Source organism: Poeciliopsis prolifica, unplaced genomic scaffold (assembly GCF_027474105.1).
Source record: "Poeciliopsis prolifica strain line A6 unplaced genomic scaffold, Auburn_PproV2 SCAFFOLD007, whole genome shotgun sequence".
In the NCBI taxonomy this organism is placed as follows: Eukaryota; Metazoa; Chordata; class Actinopteri; order Cyprinodontiformes; family Poeciliidae; genus Poeciliopsis; species Poeciliopsis prolifica.
In genome coordinates this window covers 8,710,834-8,736,976 of record NW_026562382.1, presented here as the reverse complement: position 1 = coordinate 8,736,976, position 26,143 = coordinate 8,710,834, and the positions used below count along the sequence as shown (strand labels likewise).

General features: G+C 38.3%; 1 protein-coding gene across 1 annotated transcript; it reads right to left on the bottom strand.

The window, feature by feature from the left end:
* Positions 1 to 208: 208 nt before the first annotated feature.
* Positions 209 to 25,119, bottom strand: tbl1x (transducin beta like 1 X-linked). The gene is made up of 15 exons (XM_055031370.1): positions 24,904 to 25,119; positions 8,817 to 8,922; positions 8,240 to 8,385; positions 7,561 to 7,780; positions 5,669 to 5,801; positions 5,373 to 5,514; positions 5,218 to 5,281; positions 5,008 to 5,105; positions 4,630 to 4,690; positions 3,829 to 3,950; positions 3,682 to 3,756; positions 3,470 to 3,597; positions 3,107 to 3,272; positions 2,921 to 3,022; positions 209 to 2,142 (listed from the first exon to the last, which is right to left on the bottom strand). Exons 2-15 carry the CDS (start codon positions 8,872 to 8,874, stop codon positions 2,116 to 2,118), a joined length of 1,542 nt encoding a protein of 513 aa, XP_054887345.1. The 5' UTR covers positions 8,875 to 8,922; positions 24,904 to 25,119; the 3' UTR covers positions 209 to 2,115.
* Positions 25,120 to 26,143: the final 1,024 nt, after the last annotated feature.

Here is a 26,143-nt window from a genome sequence, read left to right as displayed (position 1 = left end):
TCAAAGTTTATTTAGAACCAACTACAAAGTATGAAAATAAAAGAAATATATGTATAAATACTATACATATTTTCAGACTGGGGACAAACTACGCAAGTGGCCTGACAGAAACAATTTGAAGAAATTTGAGGGGGGAAAAAAAGTAGTTCTTGTGTTTGTGGGCACTGCAAATGTTCATGAGTTAGAAGACAGAAAAGACAGAGGCACATTGTCAAATATCAAAATATAGTAATTTATTTGAAACAATGAATGACTTCAAAGTTTTGTCTTGGAAACAGGTGACAGCACCCTTGATCAAGGTACAAGAGAGAGAAAATAGCTGTCACCCCATTTTTTTGGGCTTCTTGGCATGCCAATAATAGTCACTCCCCCCCCCACACACACAGCCCCATTCTCAGTCTGACACAGACAATAATGGCTCTCAGAAAATAATTAAAAAAAAGAAACAAAGAAAGCTTTGCAACACCTTGTACAATCCAGTCAATGAAGACATTAAAAAGAAAGAAAGAAAAAAAAATAAACATTGGAGCACTTTCAACCAAAGCCAAACAGTTGCTGAATCCACCATCACAAAAAGTGCACTTCATGTTGATGTAGCAGAAAATGCTAACCATGTGAAAGATCAATAACAAGAAGGCAAAAAGAAGAGGAATATTCTGCGGTATTGAGTCGCCATCCACGTCACAGGAATTTCAAAAGACCAAACTAAAATAACAACAACAAAAAGGCTCTTTTGTTTCCAGCAGGACTTTTTCTCCCCCGCCATGAACTCTACACACTGATGGAAATGTCCAAATAGTACTTTGCCAAATTCGCTTTAAAGTGCCACTGAGGATCTGTGATGATGCTGATCAAGCCGTCATAACTCATTTAGGTCAGGTCGATTCTCTAGCTAGTTGGATTTATTGGCAATAAGGTGTCAAATAAGCTGAATCAGCAAACCAAGGAGACGGATGACTGTTCCCTCCCTTATTTTGGACAAGTTAACCCTCTGAAGGCAACCAGCAAACAGCAGAAGACAGATTAGGATAATTAATATATCTCACCATATCATTTTTCACCTCATTAAAAAAGGAAAGTCGTTGTATATAGCTGACCGTGTTGAGAAAGACTGCAGTAAAAGAGGCTGACATGCACTTTGTTGTCACAAACTGAGAGCGAAGATGCAACGGCTCTCGCCAATAAAGAGCCCCTGTAGAGAACGATAAAGTGTACTGTATATAAACATATATACACAGTATATAAGTCTGTGTTTTCATCTGATTTACACATTTTTACATTCTTGAAATTTACATCCAAAAAGGGAGAAAGATTCTCTTTGTAAACCAAAATTTTCACATCTTTTTTTTTTTTCTTTTAACAAAATGAAATTATCCATTTCGAGAGAACAGGCCGTTTTAGGGCGTCAGGATGATTACTTGGCAAGTTTTCCTCGTGTTGACCTGCTGTTAAAACGAACTAGGATCTACCTCGTAACGGCACATTCAATCTGACTCTCAAACGTCCATCTGCGGATAATGTCAAACAAGCAACAGGTATTTGTGGAAACTTCCTCCTCCGAGAGAAGTTAAGCAGCCCGTCACCTGACAGTGGCAGCGTTGCAGTGACGATAATCGTTAACTTTCATCCTTCCTTGCCTGCTTGATTATCTGGACATAGTTATATTTCCTAAAAGGAATTATCAGCCCAACGCCTTCCCTTCGCATTTTGTTGCTTCTCCCAGCCAAAACACCTGTCTCTCATTTTCCCTTCTTTCTGTAGAAAACTTGACTCATCTTTGTGTTTCCACCCAGCCTGCAGGGACCCCAGCACGTCCTCATTAGAAACCTTTTAATAAATGGATTCGCCCAGGAGGGAGTCAGATCCACTTCGAGGGCTTCCTAAGCCAGTTTCCATCCTCTCTCAGGCTCATCGGAAAAAACACGCATCAACAAACATTAAGGTGCAACAAATTTAGTTGGTGTTTGAGCTGCTGCTGTCATCTGGTTAAGGTCCGGTGAGGGGTTCTTTTCAGTCCACCTGTACAGCCCTTCTTGAGCGAGGAGAGTGCGTTTGCTGATGTCCGAAGAAGGCAAATCTCAGCAGTTTCCAGGATTCGTCGTCCTAGTAGGAGGGCTATTTTCGGAGATCGAGAACACAAACCTGAAAAGGGGAAGTAAGGGGTACAATGAAAGCGGTGTTGAAGAAATATTTTATTTGCAAAGACCAAACCAAAGCCTGGATGGGTGTCTAAAAGGATATTTTGTTATACACAGTGATGAAAATCTTGTTTTATTTGTGTTTTTTTTAATTAGTTTTCAGGATTATGAGATGCAGTTAACAAAAACCCAAGTATTACTTTTTGTTCTAGAAAAGTAGACTACTCTAAATCTATTAGGTTCATGCTGTAGTCTATATATAGTGTTGTCAGCTGCCCAGCAGAGAGGCCGCACATTCCAAGTATATTCATGGGAAATCGAGTGCAAGAAAACAAGCTTGGTAGAGAAAATGTAAAGTTTCCAGCGTTAGCAATGACTGATCACATTTTTGTACCTTCTTTTGCACTTCTTTTCTTTCAATTATTTTTCTATTAATTGTGCTTAGATAAAGCAATCCACTTTTGCAATTACGTTTTAGATTCTAACCTTCTTGTGGAGGGTGTTAGTGAATGTGTGTTAGGCAGTTGTCAGTTCAAACCCCTCAACAAAGAAGTGTGTAGATCATAAAAAGGCAGAAACAGATCATTTATCTTTTAAAAGATCCTTATTACACTCAGGCAATGTGTTCATTTTTGGCACTAACAAATGAACTTTGTGATGCAAAATTTGGTGTGTAATGATTGTTGTATCAGTTTCACTTTTGAATTGAATTACTGACAAATTAAGGCTTCAGTGACACTGAAATGTATTGACACGCCCCCTTAAATAAAACCAAAGCTCACCGAGCCGTCTGATGCGCTGGCTCCAACTTTATCTCCGGTGCTGTTCCAGCACACCTCAAAAATACCACCAGTTCCCCTGTAGCTGTGGACCAGGGCTCCAGTCTGAAACAGAAGCATCATGAATAAGAACAAACCAGCCTGATGTAAAACTCGTTTCAGCTGCCATCTCACCACAATCTGACTTACCGTGGTGTTCCAAATGTGGACGCACTTATCGAAGGAGCCGCTGGCAAGGTGTTTTCCATCAGGGCTGAAGGCCACGCTGTAGACAGGCTCCTGGTGCTTGGTCAGGGTGTGTATGCAAGCCCCTCGCTCGACGTCCCAGAGTCGCACTGTTGAGTCAAAAGACGCACTGTGTGGGGGAAAGAATGAAAGAATGAAACATAAACGTTTCTTCATTTTTCTTGTGACAACACCTTGATTTTTGGCTTTTGACATTTATTTTTCCTTACAATTTAATAAAGCCAATGCAGAAGCTGTAGATTGTGTTAATATGTTGATCTTCGACAAAATAAAAAAAATATATGTATGTATGTTGTTTGAGGTTACCTGGCAAGCATGATGTTGGAGTTGGGGTTATTTGTGCCCGGCCCGGTGGGGCTCCACTTGATTGTGTAGATTTCTTTACTGTGAGCTTGGAGGTCGTGGACGCAGGACTCCTGCTTCATACTCCAGATCTGCGTGTGATGGCAACAACATATGAATACAATTATCTCTCACGTCTGTTGCCTGCATCTGCGAAGTTGGAAAACTGGATTCACCTTTAAGGTCATGTCATCTGAGCAGGAGGCAAGCAGCATACCTGATGGATCCCACTTAATGGCGTTGACCTCATTCTGGTAAACACAACGCTCATTAGGAAAAGGCGGAGAGAAGATCAGAAAAGTAACACGGGGAACGCTGCTCACCGAGTGACCCTGGAAGGTCTTGAGAGGCCGGTCGCTGCCGAGGCGACACACGTGGATGCACATGTCTGTGCTGCAGGAGGCAAACGTGGTGTTGTTCTGCCAGTCAACATCCAGCGCTGGGGCTGTGAAGCAATTGTGAGCATAATCGTTAGAGCGTGGCATGTTGGTGATCTCACACTATGGCAGAATGAAACAGTTTGCATCTTGCCCACAGGCACATCTCTATAAAACTGAGTGAAATCGGTGAAAAGTTAGTTTATTTCAGTAATTAAACTCAGGTACACGACACTCAGACTGATATATTTAAGAGTTGGATTCGGTTCATTCTTAAAGGACTGACTCCAAAGACAGACCGCACCTTGTGAATCTCTCCCAACCATTTCGGTAGTTTACTACACACTCTCCCCCAAGCCTGTGGTTATTCTTGTTGCTTGTGTCCTCTTTCATTAGCCTCACTTTGTCCTTCCACTTAGCTTTCCAGTGATGTGCTTAGATAACTGCAAGCTACTTAAGCTGCAACCTTTTAATAAAGGGTGTCAAAACCTGTCTGCTGGACAAGTCAGACTATTGACTTGAAATATTATGCTGACATAAAATAGCATTTCTGTAAAGAAAATTTTCTAAATTAAGAGAAATAAATGCTTTAAATATGTTAATTTGAGTATGCTGAAGCTAACCCCTCAGTTTTGCTTTTTTTTTTTTTAAGTTAAGTTACTTGCATCTACTCTTGTATTCAGATGGACTTGAATTATTTATGTTGGAAAGATTTTAATGTTTTGAATTCACAGAGAGCACACTGACCTGAGTGAAAAGGAAACTGCTGCTTGGCTTCTCCTGTATTTGCATCCCAAATGATTGTCGTCTGGAAAAATAAAGATCAAATTTAAAAGTTAGGGGGGAAAAATCTACAGCAACAAATTCTTTAGAATTAGAAAATAGGCTTATTGTCCAACTCGACACAGATTTATTGTTGAATCTCAGACCTGAGTGACTAACCATGTCCGTTTATAAACTTAGAAATGTGCGTAGTCGTAAAATGCATCAAGTTTTATTATCTAAACTCAACTTTGTGTAAGTATTTGTAAAGTAGATTATATATAAAACAGAAGTGAACCACAAATTTTGGAAGGCTCTTGTTACTAAATGCTCAAACCACTGCTGTGGGATTTTTAAAAGTACCTTATCTACGCCAGCACTGAGAATACAGTTCCCCTTCTTGTTCCATTTGAGTGCAAATATGGGCCCTTTGTGTTGCCCCAAGGTGCTGGCCAGATTTCCTGCAGGATAAAAGGTACCTTTAAAATTTCTGAAACTGGATTGTTCACAAAAATGATTCAATAAACTTAAAATCCAGAGAAACACAATGTGTGACAGTGATGGAGGACGCACCGTCCTTCGTCCATATCCTGGCAAATCCATCATACGAGCCAGTCGCCAGGAGAGTCCCCTCGCTCTGTTGGACAGACAGAAAACAACTGTTACTCGTCTGTGTAGCATATGGCAGGGAAGCGAGAGACGATAAGGATAACTGATCTGAAACCTACATTCCAGTCCAGTGAAGTGACGTCTTTGTTGCTGGGGACATCCTGGCCACCTTCTCGGATGCAGTGGCGGAGAACCAACTGGGTGGAGCTGGAGCTGTTGTTCTCGTTCAGGTTCCAGATCCGAGCCGTGGAGTCGCCGGAGCTGAACAGGACACACACACACACACACAACCACACACACACACACCACAGACAATTCAATGGTAAGATGTGCATTTTATAAACACACGTCAGTGTATGCACACTGTGGACTCATCTATCCCAGCTCCGTTACATGTCAGGAGAAATATGCTTACCCTGAAGCCAGCAGGTCACTGACAGGGTTCCAGGCACAGATGAACACTTCGGACTCATGGCCTCGGAGAACTGTGGACTTACTGGCTGGTATCTCAACGTCCCCGTCCACCTCCATGGGCTCACTGTGGTTATCTGGCAATACCAGGCGAGCAGAAATTGCTATCAGGTACACACACATACTATAATAGCTATTACTACAGAACTCTATTTGCATAAAAACTCCAAAGAGACCCATCACAATGTGAAAAAGTCTCAATTGTGCTAAATTTGTTTGAAAAAAAGAGAGGTAGCACCAAGAAAGGGACAGTTTGAGTTAAAATACTTATTTCTATAAGTCCTATCACTAAAGTTATAAGAATATATAAAGCAAGGGACTTCAAACATTTATTATCTCATCAATATAGATTATATAATTATGTCCTAAACTCAATGGCTTCCTTAGCATACACACTGACAGAAACAAAGCAAATAAACAGTTTATGATGAGGACTTTTTCAGCATAAACTGTTGGAGCCTTAATCAGAATATTATATACTAATACACTCAATAAAACTCTAGCGCAAACATCTAGGATTAAGTCAGAAGTTTACATACACCCATTGCTAGCAGGATTATTAGTTCACATACTTTTAGTGCTTTACTTGAATCCATTTTTCTACATGCTTTATGCAGCCATCAATGAGATTTTGAAGTTTCACTAGATAAAAAGGTGCATCTCAAAAAATTAAGAACATTGAGTAAAAGTTAATCTATTTTTGAAAAAACATGATATAAATAAAACAGCGTGATCTATTCCAAGCCTTTATTTGTTGTCATTTTAATCATGGCTCAAAGTTCTTGAAAACTCAAATTTCAGCATCTTGTAAAATTCCAATATTAAGATCAATAAAGAGCGATATTAAAACAGAAATCTCAGGCTTCTGATACGCACGTTTATTCATGGTACAACTGGCTTCATTATGGAAGGAGACATAGTTGTTCCAACTTCTTCAAGTTTATGGTAAGCTTTCTGGAATATCAAACGTGTGACTGTGACAGTTTGGGTTAGATGGTTGAAAGTTGGACACAATTGCCCAGAATTAGGGTTCTGAAACAGATTCCTCACAGTTCCAACCTGAGGTCCGTTGACAAAATGTAGATAATGCTTTAAACGCAAGAGGATGATGACAAACTGAAACTTTTAAATGACTAATTCTGATAAGAACAGTGATAAAATATCATTTTAAAATTAAGCTATAAGTTTATTTATGGCTGAAAAGAACCATGTGGTTTCACAGTGAATTTTCAAAGAAATGTTAAGTATGTGATGTATGCATGTATTTGAGCTTGTGTGTATAATTTTGGACCTGAGTGAATAAAATTTTAAAAAATCCGCAATAAAACTTCTTAAGCTGCGTGTTGTAAAATGATCCCATCCTTCACACAACTAATTAAAAGCCATGAATGACACTGGAGCCTCTTGTGGCCACAAGTGTAACATTAGTCACAACACAGTTGTGTTCTTATCAACACCTGCAAATTATTTTCCAAACATTATCTTCTTACTCTACTTTTCCACCTGATCTCCAACTATCTGGTTTCCCTCACAAAAGAACTAAACAGAAACTATTTATTATTAAGGTGATCTTTGACAAGCTAAGCTATTAATTTTTGTCATATACTACACCTGATCAGGACATTAATTAGTCACTATTATAATTTTGCAACCCTTAAATAGTTCAGGTAGGATATTTTTGGGAAATGTCCCTCACACAACGTATGACTAAATAACATGCGGATGCAATTTTTAATCTTTATTAGTAGCTCTGCGTCTTTTATGGGCTTTCAGAAAGCCTCTTTATTGGCGTACATTCAGAACCACCCAATCACCTAATGCTTTGATTCGACTTACTCATGTTGTGAGTGCCGTTCTCCTCTCCATTAACAGTGGCTTCTCCGTTCTTTGGTGCATTAGACTGGTTTCCTGAGGTTGAAGCAGAGACAGCGCAGGTGGCGTGTTGCTGGGCGAGCTTGTCACGGAAGGCCTGCTGCCGCGTCTGCACCACGTCGGGCATCACTGCATCGATAAGCGACAGGGACTCGATCGGCCGACCATCGAAGACAGTACCATCCTGTCAGGAAGAAAAGGACATTCAATACAATATTTAATGCTCTGCAGGCAGAAGTTAAGATATTTGCCCATATAATATACAGTAGTTGATGGACAATGTGATATTCCTCACACTTTGTATGCAAATCTGTTTATTTGATGCAAGTACAAATTTTGAAACACACTTTCTTTTTCACTGAAAGTCTTAAAGGTTACCTCACATAGATACATTTACAATGACACAGGTATGTAATATACCTGAAATATAACTGATAGAGAATAAGAGGGGCTTAAGTTATGGAAGAAATACTACTACAAGTTTTTCACTATTGCTTCTAACATAGCAGCATCTGCTAGCACGCAATTTTCAATAAATATTCACAAAACCATAATAATATTGACCTTTATTGAATTCCAATAACCATAAAAATAAATAAAAAAAACATTTTCATCCTGTTACATTCCAGGTCCCTGCACTTACCTCATTAATGCTAATTTCTGCCTCAACGTACTGAAGCCCTTTCTGCAGGATGGAGATGAGGGCTGCAGGGGGCACTAGTGTTCCATTGATGTTCGACTGACTGATGTGGCTCTCAATGCCAAAGGTGAATGCTGAATGGGTAAAACCTAAAAATAAAAATATAAAAAAAACCACTAGATAAACACAGCACAAAGACTCAAGGACAAACACTTTAACTGAACAGAAATGTGAACTTACATGTTATGTAATTTAGGAAAGTAAAGAGGCATGAAAGGCCTGTGTTGAATTCATACATTTCTTTTTCACTGAAAGTATGTGAACATATTTGCACACAACTGCTTGGTCTCAGTCACTGTAAACACTAAACATCAGCAAGGATTTCAATCATTTATTAAATATAACGTAAAGAGTACGCTCAGTAAACAGATATCAATAAACAGATTGTGTGTTTTGTCTTAACTGCACATTTTTTACTGAATATACACCTTCCAGGTTATTGCTATGGAAATATTCTATATATGAATAGGTTTTCAGCATAAATTGCTCACTGTATAATCAAGACTTTTGTGAGACAAACCTGACTCTTGGAGGTATCTGTAGACCAAGAAATTCACTTCGTCACTGGTAATACTCATCTTAGCCCAGCGAGAGGGGGGAGGTTTGTTGGAAGGCTGAGCTCACTCCTACAATAACGAAAGAAATCACACAGTTCAACATGTGAATGGGCAGTTGGTGGTTACAGAAGTGTTTAGGTATCATCTTATATGGCATTAAACAACTAATCTCTATCAAAATGAAATAAAACATAATCACATTTTGCAGAGGGCAGCTTGTCCTGACTTGTGCTCAGTGATGCAACATGTTCGCTTCAGTTCTTGTCTTGGAGCAGATTTTCTGCTTTAATTTAACAATCTATGGAAATTCAGAGTTGCTTCTAATTGACCTAGTTAAATACAGCAGGGGGAAAAAAAGCTCTCATAACACAAGCAGGATAATAAGGGCAAATCTTTTTTTTTCCATAAGATAGAGAGCTGCTGCAAACACTAAAAATTACAAAAAGAAAAAAAAAAAAAACAACAAAAAAAACACCCAAATGTATATCCAGCTGGGAACAGCTCACCAAGAACAAAGCCAAAACTGAGACAGGAGAATGAGTTGAGACATGCAGGTGTAAAACTGTTTCTCTGTCTCTCGCATTAGGAACAAATGGCAACACTATTATGCAGAGAAAAAGCGTGGAGATACAAAGGGGTTGTGTCAGGTATGAAAACCACATGGCTGTCATTCCAAGCACTACACAGGCCCACTCGAGATTTCCTCTGGTAGCGTAGCAACAGGAGAGATCGAGCTAAATAGACGTGGAACGGTGTTGTCCCAATTACCAATGGGCATTTAGCCAGAGGGGCTGAACATGTTGCACATAATGAATTATTCACTCTTTCACCTTGGTCTGTTCTTTCAAATGGAGTTAACCTTGACTGCGCTATGAAAACCATGTGAAGGATGACAGTGGTAGATAAAAGCTTACAAACGACAGCATAAAAACTGAAACGTCTATCGTACTTGAAATGAAAAAAAAAAGGCATCAGTTATTGTTCTAACTACAGTGAGTGTTGCTTGCCAGCTTCTTTAGTTAGTTAGCTCACACAGGGGAATGGGAAAGGCTGGGCATATCAAAGCTAAAGCGGCGGCTGCTACATAACATACAGCTGGAAATGTAATTAACACGCAGCCTGAAGGGGCTCAGGTCCCATCAGTGTGGGACAGCAGCAATAATCGCTCTATCAGATGAATGCATGATGACACCACCCATTGCACAACCACTGCTATGACAATATCAGGTGCAACATATGTCTACTATCCCCTTGTTCTCATCAATGCTGCCATCACTCTGACTTTCAGTATTTTTGGCAGTGTTATTTGTGTCTGGCGTGAGCATCGGCTGCAGTTAGACTGCTCGACTTTAGCTGGTTGGGCAGTCCCACCAGCTAGAGTCATAACAAGTCATAACAACATGACTTGATATGGCTAAATATTACATCAGCAGAAAATAATGCAACATCATGACACTTGAGTTTGAAACAGTCTTTTGCGATGTGAATGCAGAAGCATTTTAAAAGTTTGTACCAAGTTTTAATTGTTTTTCAGCAAGAAATTTGGGGATGCAATACAGAAAAGAGTGAGAGGGAGGCAAGACAAATGTTTTGTGGTAACATCACAATTAGACTAACATCACCGGTTAACGGCACAAACAAATTTATAAACAGTAGTTTGCTTGATAGCACCCTACCAGTACCGACTCTAAAGATTATTTCATTATTATTAAATAACTCTGGACTGCTCGTGATCTTTTATAGTTCTAAATCTAGCATACTTTCATAATCAAACCTGAATCAGTTGATGTTGCACAACACATTGGGCATTTAAGTTACCAATATCAAAAAATACCAACGTTTTAAAAAGTTACGAAAACCACAAAAAAATGTTCCATCTTATAGCTGTAAGAACTTGTAAGCAGATGACAGAGAAGTGAAGAAGTGACTCAAAATCCTCTTGCTGTTTTCAGCAGAGTAACTCGGTGTTTCCATCTGGTTCTACCCTCATCCAACCTCGAGTTGGTGGTGGAACCCATTACTGAAATGAAGTTAACATTATTTTAAAACATCCGGTCTGTTAAGCAGCCAGTCGCAGCCTTGCTATAAACTACATTACTATAACTGTAATAATGTATGACATCATCTTAACAGGTTTGATAAAAGTAAGCTTTTCACATTATTACCTTACATTGACTTTTTTAATGTTCTATGCCAATACTATGGTACTATAATATTTTTATTGAAGGTTATCATGTCAATAAAAACTCGTACTGGCGCATGTTAATGCTACAATGAGTAAAGATCCTCTCAATAGTTTAAGACTCACAAAACTGTTGTTACCCCTTTTAAGATATATTTGAGGCAAGATTATATCCCTATCAATGTTTGTTTCTTCAAGTCATCTTAAAATCACCACATTTGCTATTTTAATGGCAGTGAATCTTGTTATGACAACAAAGGATGAGAAAGAATTAAGAATTACATCCACAAAGTTGTCACTGATAAGAGGTGTAGTTATAAAGTATATAAGGATTAACATTTCAGCGGGACTAAATATCAAGAGCATTGGGCATATTGCAGACAATCTGAATGGCCTGAATTAGACATAATCCTCATAAGCTTGGGTTGCTATAGCAATATGAATTGTGTGAGACACAGCAGGTAAAGAAATCCAAAGCTGTACAATTTTCGAAATATCATGCGGCTTCACCGCATGCAGTCAACTAAGTCAGGCACAGAACCGGCTTAATTTACAGAGTAACCAAACTATGTATTGTGGACCTTAAATAAATTTCAAATAACAATTTTTAAGCACCGATCGATTAGAATCTAGAACAAAATAATAAATTGACTCCTGTTTTTAGTCAGTAATGATAATTTCTTCTATGCAAGGACATATAAAGTCACAAGATTTCACAAGACTGAAGAAAACCCCTATATTTATAATATTATTAATATTGCTTAACAGGAAAGATCCCTCAGAAAGGAAAGACAATAGCCAGAACTGACAAAACACCTAATGGGTCAATGATGAGAATGCCTGCTGGGAATATAGGGCTCATTGGGAGGTTTACTGCACTTTTGTGACAATGACTTTACATTGGCCACCCCTTCTCTGCAGGAACACTGGACAAAACGAACAGCCCCGCGAAATATCTGTGTGTGTGCTCAATGGTCACAGCTGCAAACAAAATGCAATCCCATGTTACAACCAATTGGGGGCAGTCTAAAATGTGAGGAGCAATGTAGGATATGGGCAGTTCTTGCTTTGTTTGGGGATGCTGATAACGGGTAGATTTGCTCCGATGCGAAAAAGATTGAACTTAAAGCGAACAACGATCTCTTTTAAGGTCACTGCAACCATATAATGTGTTTGAGAACTATGTTTTTTCAGGTTTACATTTTTCATGCTTAATTTTTTTTTTTTTTTTGTGGAGGAAAAACTAAAACTGAAGAAAAATGCATCTGTCAGAATTTTGCCAGCTGTTTGATTTTTTTCCTATGGAGTTTTGTCATCTAATTCTGACATTAGATGATTCAAACTCTTGTTCAATGAGTGTAATAAAAGAGCAGCACCAATAAAACATTCCTGCTGTGATCTATTTCAGGAACACAGGCAACATCAAAACCATGTGTTAATATGGCAGATGTTTTTAATATGTCTTTAGTATCTTACATTAGAAGTTAACACAACTAGCACTGCAATTGCAATTTTTGTGGGACAAAAATGATATTTCTATTTTTTTCTATTGTAATTCAAAGCTCTTTTTGCATCTCACAGCCCAATTTAACTTTCAACAAATTACCTTTAGTCATGCTTAGTGTGTTTTCTTAAAGCTTATTGCATTAGGTTTTCAGCAGTATTATATACACATCTTTACTGGCCAAATGCTCGAAACATATAAATGGGAATTATAAATAACTATGACCCAGGCCTAACAGCTTTCAGACCCAAAGCCACTTCAGGAGAACATTTTCAAGGCAGGGATTATACGTGTTCTCCACACATCTGTGCATGTTATGCAATGACCGATACTGACTGGGGGGAGGTCAAAGTTAACCCACCTTTGTTACATGTCTGAACAATCAAGAGAGGTAGTCACAAAGCAGTTGTGGGATGTTGTCCAGTCAATAATATTAAAATCGCCAAATAATTGGATTCAGCAATTCTTACGAGAAAAGATTTCAACACATCGTCTGTAATCCAGACTAATGTCAATACCTTGGAGAATCCTTAGGTTTCATCTTCTGGGAGGTTTTAGTTGCCTTTGGCTCTAACTATATGTCTTAAATCACACAAAAAAGGAAGGAAATATTTGGTATAATGGAAAGGAAAAACAATTGTTAAAATCATGCAACAGTTATCTTATCAGAGCATAGTCCATTTGTGGCCAAAATAAGAAAGACATTCAGACTGCAACTAATCTGGGCTGTGACTGTGCTATAAAGAAAATACATTTCTTCAGCTTTCTTTTTACAAATAAACTCGACAATAGCTAAATAGTTTGAATAATATTATTTGGGATTAAATCACAATTGCGCCTGAGGAAGGCTTTTATTCTCGCCATTTAAGAAGATTCAGTATTTAATAGAGAAAGAAGCATTTTCAAGGCAATCTTGGCAGCAGTACAGACTAAACCTGCAAACTGAAGGGAGTTTAAGAGGAAAGGTCACAGCATGACTTGGGTAAAACTGGACAGACGCGCTCCAAACTACATTTGCAGGTTAGGTGTAGGGGTACTGCAACAGGGGCAGGTCATTCCACCTCTTTGCCATTTATCATTTTGTTTTTTTCATATTGGTCTTTTCCAAAAAAGAATAGAATGTCTTAGGTGAATTTTTGCCAACCTGGTGTGGATTAGTACTTACCAAGGGGACATTTCATTCCAGCGCTGATAAAATGAATTAAGTTTCTAACATCTAGTCATTGTACTCTTAAGAACATTTTGTTTTATGAGCAATTAATTCTGTAATTTATCATTAACTATTCTCAAGAGGGGATGGCTGAGGATAACAAAAACCATGTAAATTAAGATTAAGTACTTGTGTGTGACATTTAGAGGAAAACTTGTAAAACTGTACATGAAAACTACAACATTGAGCAGACTAAAGAAATCAAAATGTGTTAAAAAAAAAAAACACGTGCTGAGATGATCCCGGCATGAACTCGTCTAAACATGTATTTGAGTTTAGTAATTTCAGAGAATGGAACAAAAACAAAACAAAGGAGAACAGCATCAGCTTTTCTAATCATATTTAATACATTGAAGATAATTTTAGATGCAGAACTCAAATCCATAAGCCTGACATTCTGGAAACATGACTGAAAAGCCCTTGCCACAGCCGACAAGCAGGCTTATCATGGAAAGCATTTATACTTTACAAGAATCCAAATAAAATTTCTTCTGCATACACTTGGCTGCAGAAATCACACAAGCAAGGAGAACCAACCAAACCGTCGTCTCCTACGCATGCAGTTTTGAGTACAATGATGTTAAAAAAAAAAAAAAAAACTGCATACCACAGACCCCATTTTCTCCTGAACGGTCACCTCCTGACAGATGTGCAAACAAGACCTGGAAACAGCAGCCATTTTCTCTTGAACTGCTCTGCTGAGTAAAACCCGCCTTTGAAGCCTCTGGTTGGGCTGCAGTCTTGAGGGGGAGGGAGGGAAGTGTGTGTAAGAGACAGAAAGAGTGAGTGAGTGTGGGGGAGGGGAATAAGTGGTGGGAGGTAGTGTGTGTGTGTGTGTGTGTGTGTGTGTGTGTGTGTGTGTGTGTGTGTGTGTGTGTGTGTGTGTGTGTGTGTGCGCGTGGGGTTCGGGGGGCGGGAGGTAGGCTTGGGGGCCTGGGTGATAAATAATAATTTCCACACAGGTAATCACAACAACTATTTGTGTATTGTCTTCTGTGAGGCGGTAAGTGACAGTCAATGTAGGTCAGCGAGCGGTGGGGGATGGGAAGCCTTTTCAGTTGCGAGGGGAAACACTTCTCCCACGGCTCCTTTGGGTGGCAACACTTAGTGTTTACCAGCAGAGGCAAGCTGTGCCCCACAGATACAATAGTATGCGGGTTTCCACTTCAACCTAAAGCTCCACCCACAGACCAATATCCTTTCAGAGTACAATAACTCACACGTAAAATTACCCGTTCAGTTAATCCGCTGAAATGAAAACCTGGCGAGTGAATGGCATAAAACTGGACCTTGCAGGCCTGATCTGTTGGCTCTATCAACAGCTAAGGAAAAGCTATGCATGTGGAGACGTATTGTGGTTTGAGGAGCTGCCCTGCATTCAGTCAAACAAAGCTCAGTCCCTCACTATTCTCTATTTTCTCATACATTTTGCACACAAATTCCTTTCCCATTTCCTAACAATTAGTACGTAACCAAAAATGCAGTGGGGGGTATTTCATTTTTATGCTCTTGAAACAATGAAACAACACAAAGATCAAGTTTTATGATTTGGCGCTGTGGTACAAAGAGCTCCAGGTCAATGGGGTCGACCTCTGTGACGCAGCGTAGCACGTCACATAAAGCAAATACCAATCCAATATGAAGAATTTGGCTAATAATCCTTCAGAATACTTGACCTTAAAAGATTATCCCTGATAATGTTGATTTTGTTTAGTATTTAAACATTTGAATTCTGTCATTTTTTTAGATACATTTTTATTAAAAGTCAAACATGTCATGTGTGGCTAATTCCCTAATATATTGATATCTAAAAATCTTTTTATTAATCTATTTAATCTGTTTTGATTCCATCTGCCGTTTGAGCCTATGGAAAATAAGATATTATATGCGATTATGACAATTTTTGGTTGTGAAAGCAGACACTCAACCCCTGACTGGCAAGTTCAAATTGGTGCATGGTTATTTCAAAACGTCCCATGGTAGGTGGCACCATTTTGTACCAGAACAAGGCCGTGCAAAACAAATCAAACTGCTGGGATTTTTGGATTTTAGTATTCATTTTTCTGTGGGCTCACGTCATAGTCTTAAACACCTAATCAGACAGTGAAAGGTCAAGACAATAACAACATTTTCCATACTTATCCAGTTCTGGAAAAGAATAAAACCAAATTCCCTGCTTTTCCAGACAGGCATACAAATATAGAGAGCAGACATTTCCTCACAGACGTTTCTCAGGTTCCTGCTAGTTAGCTGCAAACTGTGTCTTCAGAGAAACAGCCACTTGATAGGTCGTGTGCAAACATGACACTGAGACGTCACACCTCTGATATTTCTGCCTTGCCAGAAATACTCTTTACACAAGAAAGCTGCTTCCGTTTTCTGACTTCCTGCACAGCAACCCTAAATGCACCTTTAATATAAAATAAATTCATCACAATAATCCCAGGATGAGAAGAGATATAAGAGACTCATAGTCCAGATGGTGTTTTTTTAAGTTAACTTACAACTATCCTTGCAGTTTTATGTCAATTTAGTAAGTCTGTACAATCAAAGTAGATGCCAGAAAGTGCATATTTATCTGAGAGGGGATGATGACATGTTTCAAACGTCAAGCATCTCATGTTCTCATGCTGAACCCACTGACCTGAAATGAAAGTACCAACTCCCTCCAGGGTATTGTTGCCAACGTAGAAACTGAAGTACATCATACTGCGCAAACATTACAAATCTCTCATCTAAGCGTCGTTATCAAAATAAATATGACAATCCATCGTTTATATGAATCTGGCTCCAGATAATACACACATATTTTCCCTCTTAACTCTATTATTTTATCACATCACAAATACAAATTGGCCTTTTATGTGATAGATCGACTCAAACTAACGTTCACAGAAACTCTGCAATGTAAAATAATGCAACATTTTCTATTAGATTACACATCATTTTCTTTCATAAAGAAAGTCACTGCCAAAGATGAGCCGCAGACACGGGGATAATCAATCCATCTAACTCACTACAAATTCATTAACTCTAGGAGGCTCAGGTTTCATGTATTATTTAAATTGCCGTTCCTGGAGGTCTCTTTTTATCTGTGTGTAAAGCAACTTGCCTATATCAAAGTGAAAAACCTTGTGTTTCAGGTCTCAACATCAAATGACCTTAAAATAAACACCCACACCACCAAATTTACAGCATGAGACAGCAGAGAGGGTGCAAAGCATTGAACCATTTTGTCTTTCTGAAATATTTATTACACCTCCTTAAATAATAGGATACAAGCATAAGATTAAAGCTACTGCAGGCAAGGGGAATCAATCTGACTGACGAAAAAGCTAAATTTAGAAGCTTAATGATCAAGCATGTTATTGTGGGGCAACAATTTGTCAGGCATTGTGCATCTATCTGGTTTCTCCAAATGACTCGGCTGGTTTTTAGGTCAAGGGCGGCACAAATATCTTCTTGATGTTCTAGTAAAGAGAAAACACTGTCAAGCCGCTCTGTGTGTCATTCATCACTTCAGGCTTAGCTTGAACTATTACACAGATGTGACATTTAATCTAAAACCTTGTGCTTGCTCTCATAATAAGCTAAAATATTAGCAACTATTAATTAATAATGGAAACTTTAGGAAGGAGGTGGAATACTGAAAGACCAAATGTTTATTTTTTGGAGAATCAAAAGTATATTTCTACATTTATTCAGCAAGAATTGAAAAAAAAATCTAGTGTTTTTCAGCAAGGCCCTCTTTTGTCCTTTCATAATGAGATGAGAATTGCACAAATAAGCTGTACACACAGTCAGACCAGTGTGGGCAATACAACGGTTGCTATGGTGAGCGGAAAATCTTGCTTTTCCATCAACAGCTGCTCATGCCATCTTAAATACCCCGCACTCATCTCCTGGCGCTTTCCCTCCATCTGACATCAGGGTCAAACAAACAAGGCAGGCAAGTGCGACGAACCACCGATCCTTTTTTCTGAGTCACTATAGCCGTGTCTCCAGCCAGCATTCACACAGAGTGGCACAAATACCACAAATAATATACGCAGTGGACATATGTGCTATAATCAGACAAATGTATTTATTTGTTGTTTGTTTGATTGTTTTACACTTAAAAGGAGCGTATCCAGGTTCATACTATGTAACAACTACTGTATTTTGAAGTCCACTTTGGGCCAATACAGGCCATGTCGTCATTATCAACAAAAGATACAGTTGCCTTGGTGATCTCTTTCAAAGCTCATCATTAAAACACCTGGATCACATTCATGCTTTGCACTCCAATTTAGCACAGTTAGGGCAAGTGTGTTGTTGGATCGGTTTCTACACCTAAAAACGCAGGAAAACAGAAAAATGGTGCAGCTGTAACCATAAAACTTTCACTTCCACTTCCAGGATCAACGTTTTTTTTTTTTTTCGAGCGCAAAGTGTTCAGAGCAGCAATCTGTAAGTGAAATAAAAGACACAATCCAGATAACAAATAAGCAGATTAACACTAAAAAATACATTTAACCTCTGTTGAAGGTTTGACGTCTTACTTCTTGCTGCAAAGGGTAAAATTACACAAAGTTGCTACAGTCATGCTTGATGATAACAAAGTGAATGAGTTATTTCAGATATTAACGGATCAATGAGCTAATAATCTGCGCAGTGTGAATGGGACTAAGATATATTATGGATGTGACATACAGCTAATAGTCTGGCCATAGTTTATTAATGTGTGGGAATGAGACAATTAAGGCATAGCCACAAGCTTCTCGTTTACACATCAACTAAATAGAGTATGAAGAAAAACTTACTCTGGGTTCGTATTTCAGCCATGTTTCAAACCAACAGCTCATCACATCGCTTATAAATATTTTTGCACATGGCACAGTTTCACGTTTTCCTAGTCCATATCAAATAAGAATAGAATAAAAAAAGCATGCAGTAGTGTGCATTATTTCATAATAAAAAACTGAACCATCTGAGCATTTTATTATTGACGGCACCATGTTGACCTGTGGTAGATTGTAAAATTTCATCACAAAGAAAACGAGATGGATTCAAACATATCCCTGAAATAATTGGTGTTCTACTAACCATATGGTCAATCACTACAATACTGAAAAGTTATATTTATCTTCAGGTGTATTAAATGCATTAATACTTAAAACAGCAGTTCTTTGGATGTTAGGGACATATGCATGAGTTGGGAAAAATTTGTAATCTTTAAAATGTAACATTATTAATCAATGAACCTGTATCAGATTTTACTGTTAATGTCAATAATTATATGTAAACGATAAAATAATAAAAGGGTTAACATAATTAAATTCGCAGTCCAGAAAGTTCCCCAAATTAGTATCTGAGACGGACAACAAACTTTAAAGTCCAGTCTTTTTACGTTAATTTGCAAAGAGTTACTAGCTCCTGCTAACAACTTTAGACACTCTTAAAGAAAACTCTAAATAGTTACTTTCACAATCAGTGAGACATAAGATTAAGTCAGAGGAAGCACGGAGATGTAAAACATACCTAAGAAAAACTGTATTTTCCAGAATTTTGCAACACCAAATTACAGAAGTTGCAAAACGGTGAGAGAGAGCAAGACTTCTGCAGATAGATATCTGGAGGTTGAATGAAGTTCAAAAAATAAAACAAAAAACAATTGTTTCACTATGTAGCTCTAATAAACTTTGACTAACTGGATGAGGAAATGTCAGCCTTTTGGAAATTTCTGAGTACAGGGTTAAAAATCTAAGTAAAAATAAACATACTGTTGAAGAACAGCATTTGCAGAACACGTTAATCCCTTGGAGATGCTAAAGACCATTAAAAATGTCTCCATCATCACTTTGTTTTAAAATATTAATAAAACTGTTTTACAGTCACTGCTCTGTAGCAATGTTGTGACATTGCCTCTACTTCCAAAACAAATAATTAATGACTTCTCATGGCAAAAAGGCAAGAATAAATATTCTATTTGATGAAAAGCACATCAGTATTGGCAAGTTTCTAACTAAATAATTGCATGCACCTTTAAAATAATTTGTCTTGGCACAGAAAATAAAGAATGGAATCCAGTTGCAACACTGCCAGTGACTAATTTCTACCAATGTTACCTGATGACCTCAGAGCCAACCACACCCTGCGAAACATGTTTATATTTGTTTCAAATAGGCACTCTTACGGGTGCTGAGAACAGACTGCAATATGAAGTGAGACCAGATAACAATTTAGGTGTTAACAGCCTTGTGCGTCTTTCAAGAACAGTTGTAAAATGGAAACCCTGAAATAAAACTCATTCTCAGAAAGTTCTGCTCTCAGACTACATGCAAAAATTTTCAAATGCTGGAAGTATCAATGCTTGAGCAGATGCCACAAGTGACATGTACTCAAGCAAAGCTCTGGAGTCTATAAGGTTACAGCAACCTTGTTTAGTTTAACAACTCATAAGAAAAACTGGGTCGTTCTTTGCTAACAAACCACCTTCAAGCAAAAATATACTGCACTGATGTTTTATTGGACTGTCATTTAAATGCTTCTCCTCTTTAAAATGATGATAACAACCTAAGTCAAAACACCTCCAAATGGTTGTTTAAGGTAGTTATTGAAACAAAATTAAAAGAAAAAGAAAAATTACCCTATCATTTTCTCTCAGATTTATTTCAGTCTTGTTTGTGCCATCAGAAACATGTCCCTACCGATAGCAAAGCATTCACTTTTAGCCACATTGCTTTGAAATGTTGCCATTAAGAAAGTCCTGTCAATTTCTCGCTGAAATTGACAGGACAGGCTTGTTCATCTGATGGTACTCTCACAGTGCTCAGCAAGATAAGAACGAGTTTCAACACATATTTTGTTCCATTAACATCAGTCTGCTCAGTCCAAACATCTCAGATCCTGCATCTCTACATTCTTCATTGGACTATAAGTATAAATCCACTTGTGTCCTCTCCATTTAATTCAATTCAAAACCACTTCATTGCTTCCAAAGGCCTACTAGATCTAGAAATAACTCACTTTATAAGTTTTGTAAAGAAAACCTGGATTTTATAATCTTGTAAGGCAAAGTCAATGTTGGTGCAACAGAAATTTATTCAAAGAAGTTTAAACTCTGATGGTATCTGGAGGTTTGAAAATAATTAGAAGAAAGTTATTGGAGTTTTTTTCTAAACTGCCAAAAAAATTAAAAAAAATAAATAAATCCATTATGTGTTTTTCTAAAGATATGAAGGACAGTAATGTCCACTTATGACTCTACTTTCCCTTTTGAAATATTTCACCAATTACACCACTGGCAGTCAGTTGATGGAAAGAAAGCTCCTGCACTACTTTATTGTTTAAAAATAAATATAATTAAGATGGAAAATAACTTCATAAAGTAAAGTAGGACCACTAATCCCACTTAGGTTAAAGCTAAGGTAAAATGTTACACATAGCTTTATCATAATTGTTTTATTTTTACAACCTTTAGCTGTAGTATAGAAATGTTTGGTTTTCTTATCAAGATGAAAAGGATTTTATCATCTTGTGATATTTTTAGGTAAACCTCACAACACTGAGGTATTTCTAACTTAAGGATATCCTACAGTGAGAATTTCATACCAGCTCATTGCCAGTAAAGTTTGTAGCTGTATAGGTTTTATTTGTCTTAAGAGCAATACAAGGTGAACCAAAATGGCAGAATCTATACTGGTGTGTATAATGATGACCAGTCGAGTAATTTTCATAACTCAAAAATCAGTTATTGTTTATGTAAAAAGCCCGGCATAAACAATAACTAAACAGGTTTCTCAATCTGGCATGCATGTTCTTTCACAATTTCCTGAACAGTTACCACGAGCGTTATCAGTTGCAGTCCACTCCTTTTCGTTTCTGAAAATCTATTTTTAAACACTTGGCACATCAGCTTAGATGCCTGCAGTCTTGATCGATGTTAAATACATAAAACATATGGGGAAAAATTGCAAGGCACAAATGTGCCAGACATGCTCAGCATTTAAACAGCTGACTGTTGATATGTTTTAAGGGCATACATGTGGACCCATTTCAAATCAAATACCTACAAAGAAGCACACAAAACTTAACACACTAATAAACTGCCAAAAGAAATCAAAACTCTAACCAAATGCATAAATACAGCCGTTAATAAGCCAATACGGCTTTGGGTATAATCTCAGAGTGGTGAACCAGTTGGCTGGTAGCCCGTGAACATTGCATGTCTCTCTAGGGGTAGAAAATGGCTTACCTTCCCCCACAGCCTATCATAAATAAATACTGCTACAGAAATATTTGGATAGCTCGAAACAGAGAAGTGTTGCACCACAAGACTGACAAAGCTCTTCTCGGGGACTTCCTTGCCCTACTTTTTAGCAGAGGATGCCTTTCTGCTTTAAACTCAACCCACCCCAGAGGCTCAGCTCTGTTGCCTCACACTGAACAGATTTGAATCTTGCTCTTCAAAAATAGATTTAAGGCACGACAAGAAGGACAAGGCAAAGTAGGTTTTTGGTTCTGTATTTCACTCAAATCAAAGACAGTGTCCTTATGGCGTGACTGTCATTGAACAAGACGATCAGAAGAAGACTGGCGACTTAAATAATAAACCGGAAGATAGTTTTAAAGTATCTGCAATACCTCGCTTACTACAGCTTCTTTGACACTCGATTAAAGGCCTACTTGCAGAACTATTAAAGGCCATTTGACTTTAACGCATGAAGGTACTATCGATATAACACCTGGGTCAAATGACTCAGGAGTAGCAAAAGCATTCATCATCTCCCACTCCGTCTAGCAGCAACTGAAACTTGACACCTAGACAGACATCTCAGTCATCTCAACCACAAATTTCATCTGCTTCCATTGAAGCAGGCATTGTATACAATTAAGCAATAAGTATGAAAAAGCTGACGTTAATGTGGGTGTACACTACGCTATTGTTTTTGGTATTCCCAAATTTCAATTTAAGAAAGTAGTTGTCACACATTATAACTACATAAGGCATTTCACTCTAATCAAGTTCACTATAAAATAAAAGAAGATGGGGGATAAGTGAGATCTCTGTTCACATCACCAGAAGTCAAGTTTAAACAGGACCAGATCTACATGTAATCTCTTGAATGCGCCCAATTTAGCAGTTTAAGTTGTCATTTTCATTCAGCATACAATTTAATTGGTTACCATTGCTGAACAGTTAATTTTTCTTGTATTTAATGTTACGAGAAATTATGGTGACAAAAAAAATAACAGAAATACAAAAATATTGTTTACAACATAGTGAATTTGTACATTATAACAAGCAATATCTAAAATAAACCTTATTTTCTTAAAGAAGTGTAAAACCTTCACTCACATCTGCTAAACAGCAAAGTGGTGAAGCATGCAGCTTCTTTAAGTGTTAATTGTCAGCCTTGTGTCTGGTGCATCAATAACACTTCAAACATGATAAATAGAGAAAAACATGCTACTGGCAATGTTATTACCCAGACTGAAGGTGGAATTCATTAAATTGGGGATTCTCATGTTAAGTGGCAAAATTCCCTCTAGAACTATCCATGGCTGAATGTTTGTCATATAAATTAGAGACAATGTGAGTCCTTATACTGTGACAATCAACAGCCATAAAAAGGGAATTAGAGGGAGAAAAGAACACTTATTATAAAAGAACACTTATTCCAACCCGTGTCCTCCCAATAAAGGAATTCTAATCAAATGCCGCAAGTAAAATTCTCAAGACCTTTTGTTAAGAAAACTTAACTGAACTCAGACAAAGACATATAAAACAAGTACTGACTATACAATTATTACATAAAGCATGGTAAAATTTTAACCTTGATACATAGGCACAAGCCAAACCGCACTAAACACTTGCTAAATTCAGCAGAAGTTTTTATATGCCTATGTCACAAAATATTATATCTATTCGCGCTCTGCTCTGTATGGACTAGAGCAACGCACGTCTAAAAAGCTGATGTAAGCGGGTTTATTATTCAGGCTATCAGCTCTGGTAGCAAAGTCTGCAGGCTTGAGCTTTACAAGCATGCTTTGTAAAGCTCACAACACCTTTAGAATTAAAGTGATTCCTGTGACGGGTGGCACTCATTTCACTTCCAACCCATGATCGTCTCTGTTGACAACAAATATTTTCAAAGTGGTTATAGTGTGATCTTTGGAACGTGTGGAATATGCATCAGCCAGCATTACCGTCACACATGGAACTACACTGGTTCCATCAAGATTGGGAGCATTTGAGGTGAATTTGCGACGGTGATCTACAGAGGATTAAGCCAGCTAAGCGGCAGTGCATAGCAACATGTGGGGGAGGGGAGATGTGGCACTACTATGCACCTCACACCGTTCATAAAATCTCTGATCACTTTCACATGACAACAAACAGCCAGGGCCATACTTGACAAAGTAACAGCAGTTACTGTATATAAAATTAGTTTGGCATTTGAAATTTGGGTCACTGACTTGAAGCAATCAAACATAGGGTGTTATAATGTCTTAATTAACATTTTTTACAGTCTAATGCCAGGTCAGACATGTTAATGGTGTACTTTGTTAGCTTTCTGTCCATCTCTCAAGAATTATGGTAACCAGGGTATATAATTCAGACCTGTCAATCACACTTCAGTAGGTTGGCAGCCTAAGCTTTAGACTGTAGTTATACAATAACACAAACTGTCCTTTGAAACTGGTGGCAGCCTCTTCTAGTTGAAAGTCTTCCCCTCCCCCACACATGCGCTTCATAACTCTGGATGCCAATATGATATTAGAACTACTGATATATAATCTTCAATAAAACAATACAGTGTATATTCAAATGGGGGAGGGCTTTTAAGGCGGGCATAGTTATTTAGTCACAAATTATGAAACAAACTTTAACCCATAAAAACTTACTGTAAATAAAGCAAGACAAGGTGGAGAATGAAAACATTTTTTTTTTTTTTTAATGTAGCTTGTTTTGGACACGCATTAGTAATTAAAGGACTTAAACGGGGATTTCACAACACACGTGTGGAGTGACTGGGGTTGACTAAAAAAGCTAAGAAACACACCGGCGAGCTCCTGCTCGAACGCCCTGTAATCTATTTTTAAGAGTCTTTGCAAAAAAGCCAGACAGAAAGAGCCGAGCAGTCAGCGCATCCTGAGCCTCTTACCCACCTTCAACTGTGAGAGTGAACTCGTGGTGTTCCGCCGCCGCCTCTCTCTTCCTCTTCCACAAGGAGAACCTCCAAACAACTTCAGTGCGCCAGCGAACACTTTCCTCCCATTTCCCCTGCCCTCATAATTTCAGCGCCCCGAAGAGTCAGTCGCAGTCGGCCCGGTTCGGCAGGGGGAGCGAAGCCGGGAAGCTTCTTTTTTTTTTTTTTTTTTTTTTTTTTTCGTCTGACGATACAAAAAAAAAAAAAAAAAGAAAAAAAAAAAGTTGGAACAAGCCCGAGTTTCAGTGCGGCTGTGGCTGCAGGCTGGCTGCTCCGCTGGAGTTTCACCGTTCACTGAGAAACAGGAGCGCAGAGACAGCGAGCAGCGAGGCAGGAGAGACGTAGACACCGCGGAGGGGGGGGGAGGGAGGAGGAGGGCTGCCTGACCTTAAACCTGAATACTCAAAACACCTTTAAGCGTCTAAAATCAATTCACCTCTGTTGACATGCCTCAAGTAAAAAAAAAAAAAAAAAAAAAAAAAAAAAAAAACAGTTTAAAGTCTCACCTCACCATACAGCATTTAAAATTGTCATGTGAACACAGATTACGTTTGAGCTGTCAAGACGTTTGTTTGGAATATAATTAAGTGTTTTGATCGAAAATATTTCTTCAGCTTATCGTTATTAGCTATTTCAGTTTAGGCAGAACACAGTTCTGCATGTTGCCTATCTGGGCCCGCTTTCAGCGAGCTCCCCTCCCCCACTCCTCGGCTATTTTTCGCTTGCCTGGTCAACCAGCGGTTGATTAATTCTCCTTTCGCCTTGCTCAGTCATTCAGATTTGGAAAGTAAATAACAAGTTGACATCAGTGTGACACATTCCTTCGGTTACCGTAAAAACCGCCGCAGCGGCGCAGCGCACATTTTTGTGCCACTGCCACCAATACTGTGCTTGTTTCAAGTAGCCTAAGCCAAACCAAGCGCGTGTAAGCAAATTGATGAATGGACTAACTGGGGACAACGCTCTAAAATAAAATGTTCTAGATAAATAAAATGAAATAGCTTCCCCTTTTATGTACTCTATGTTTAAATGCTGTAAGCGTATTGTGAGCACATTGGTCAGAGCGAGAGCAGTTCAAGCTCATGTCACTGTTAGAGGTTTTAATAATTGCTACGTCAAGTGTATCGAATGCAAACTTTAAACTCATGATATAGTTCAGTGTCTCTTCCACCATCAAAATACAGGCCTATACAAGTCAA

Coding starts and splice junctions, on each gene's coding strand:
- tbl1x (XM_055031370.1), bottom strand. CDS start 8,874: ATGAGTATTACCAGTGACGAAGTGAATTTCTTGGTCTACAGATACCTC. Junction 8,386..8,816: donor CAGATACCTCCAAGAGTCAG/GTTTGTCTCACA, acceptor TTTTATTTTTAG/GTTTTACCCATTCAGCATTC. Junction 3,023..3,106: donor TCCACATTTGGAACACCACG/GTAAGTCAGATT, acceptor CTTCTGTTTCAG/ACTGGAGCCCTGGTCCACAG.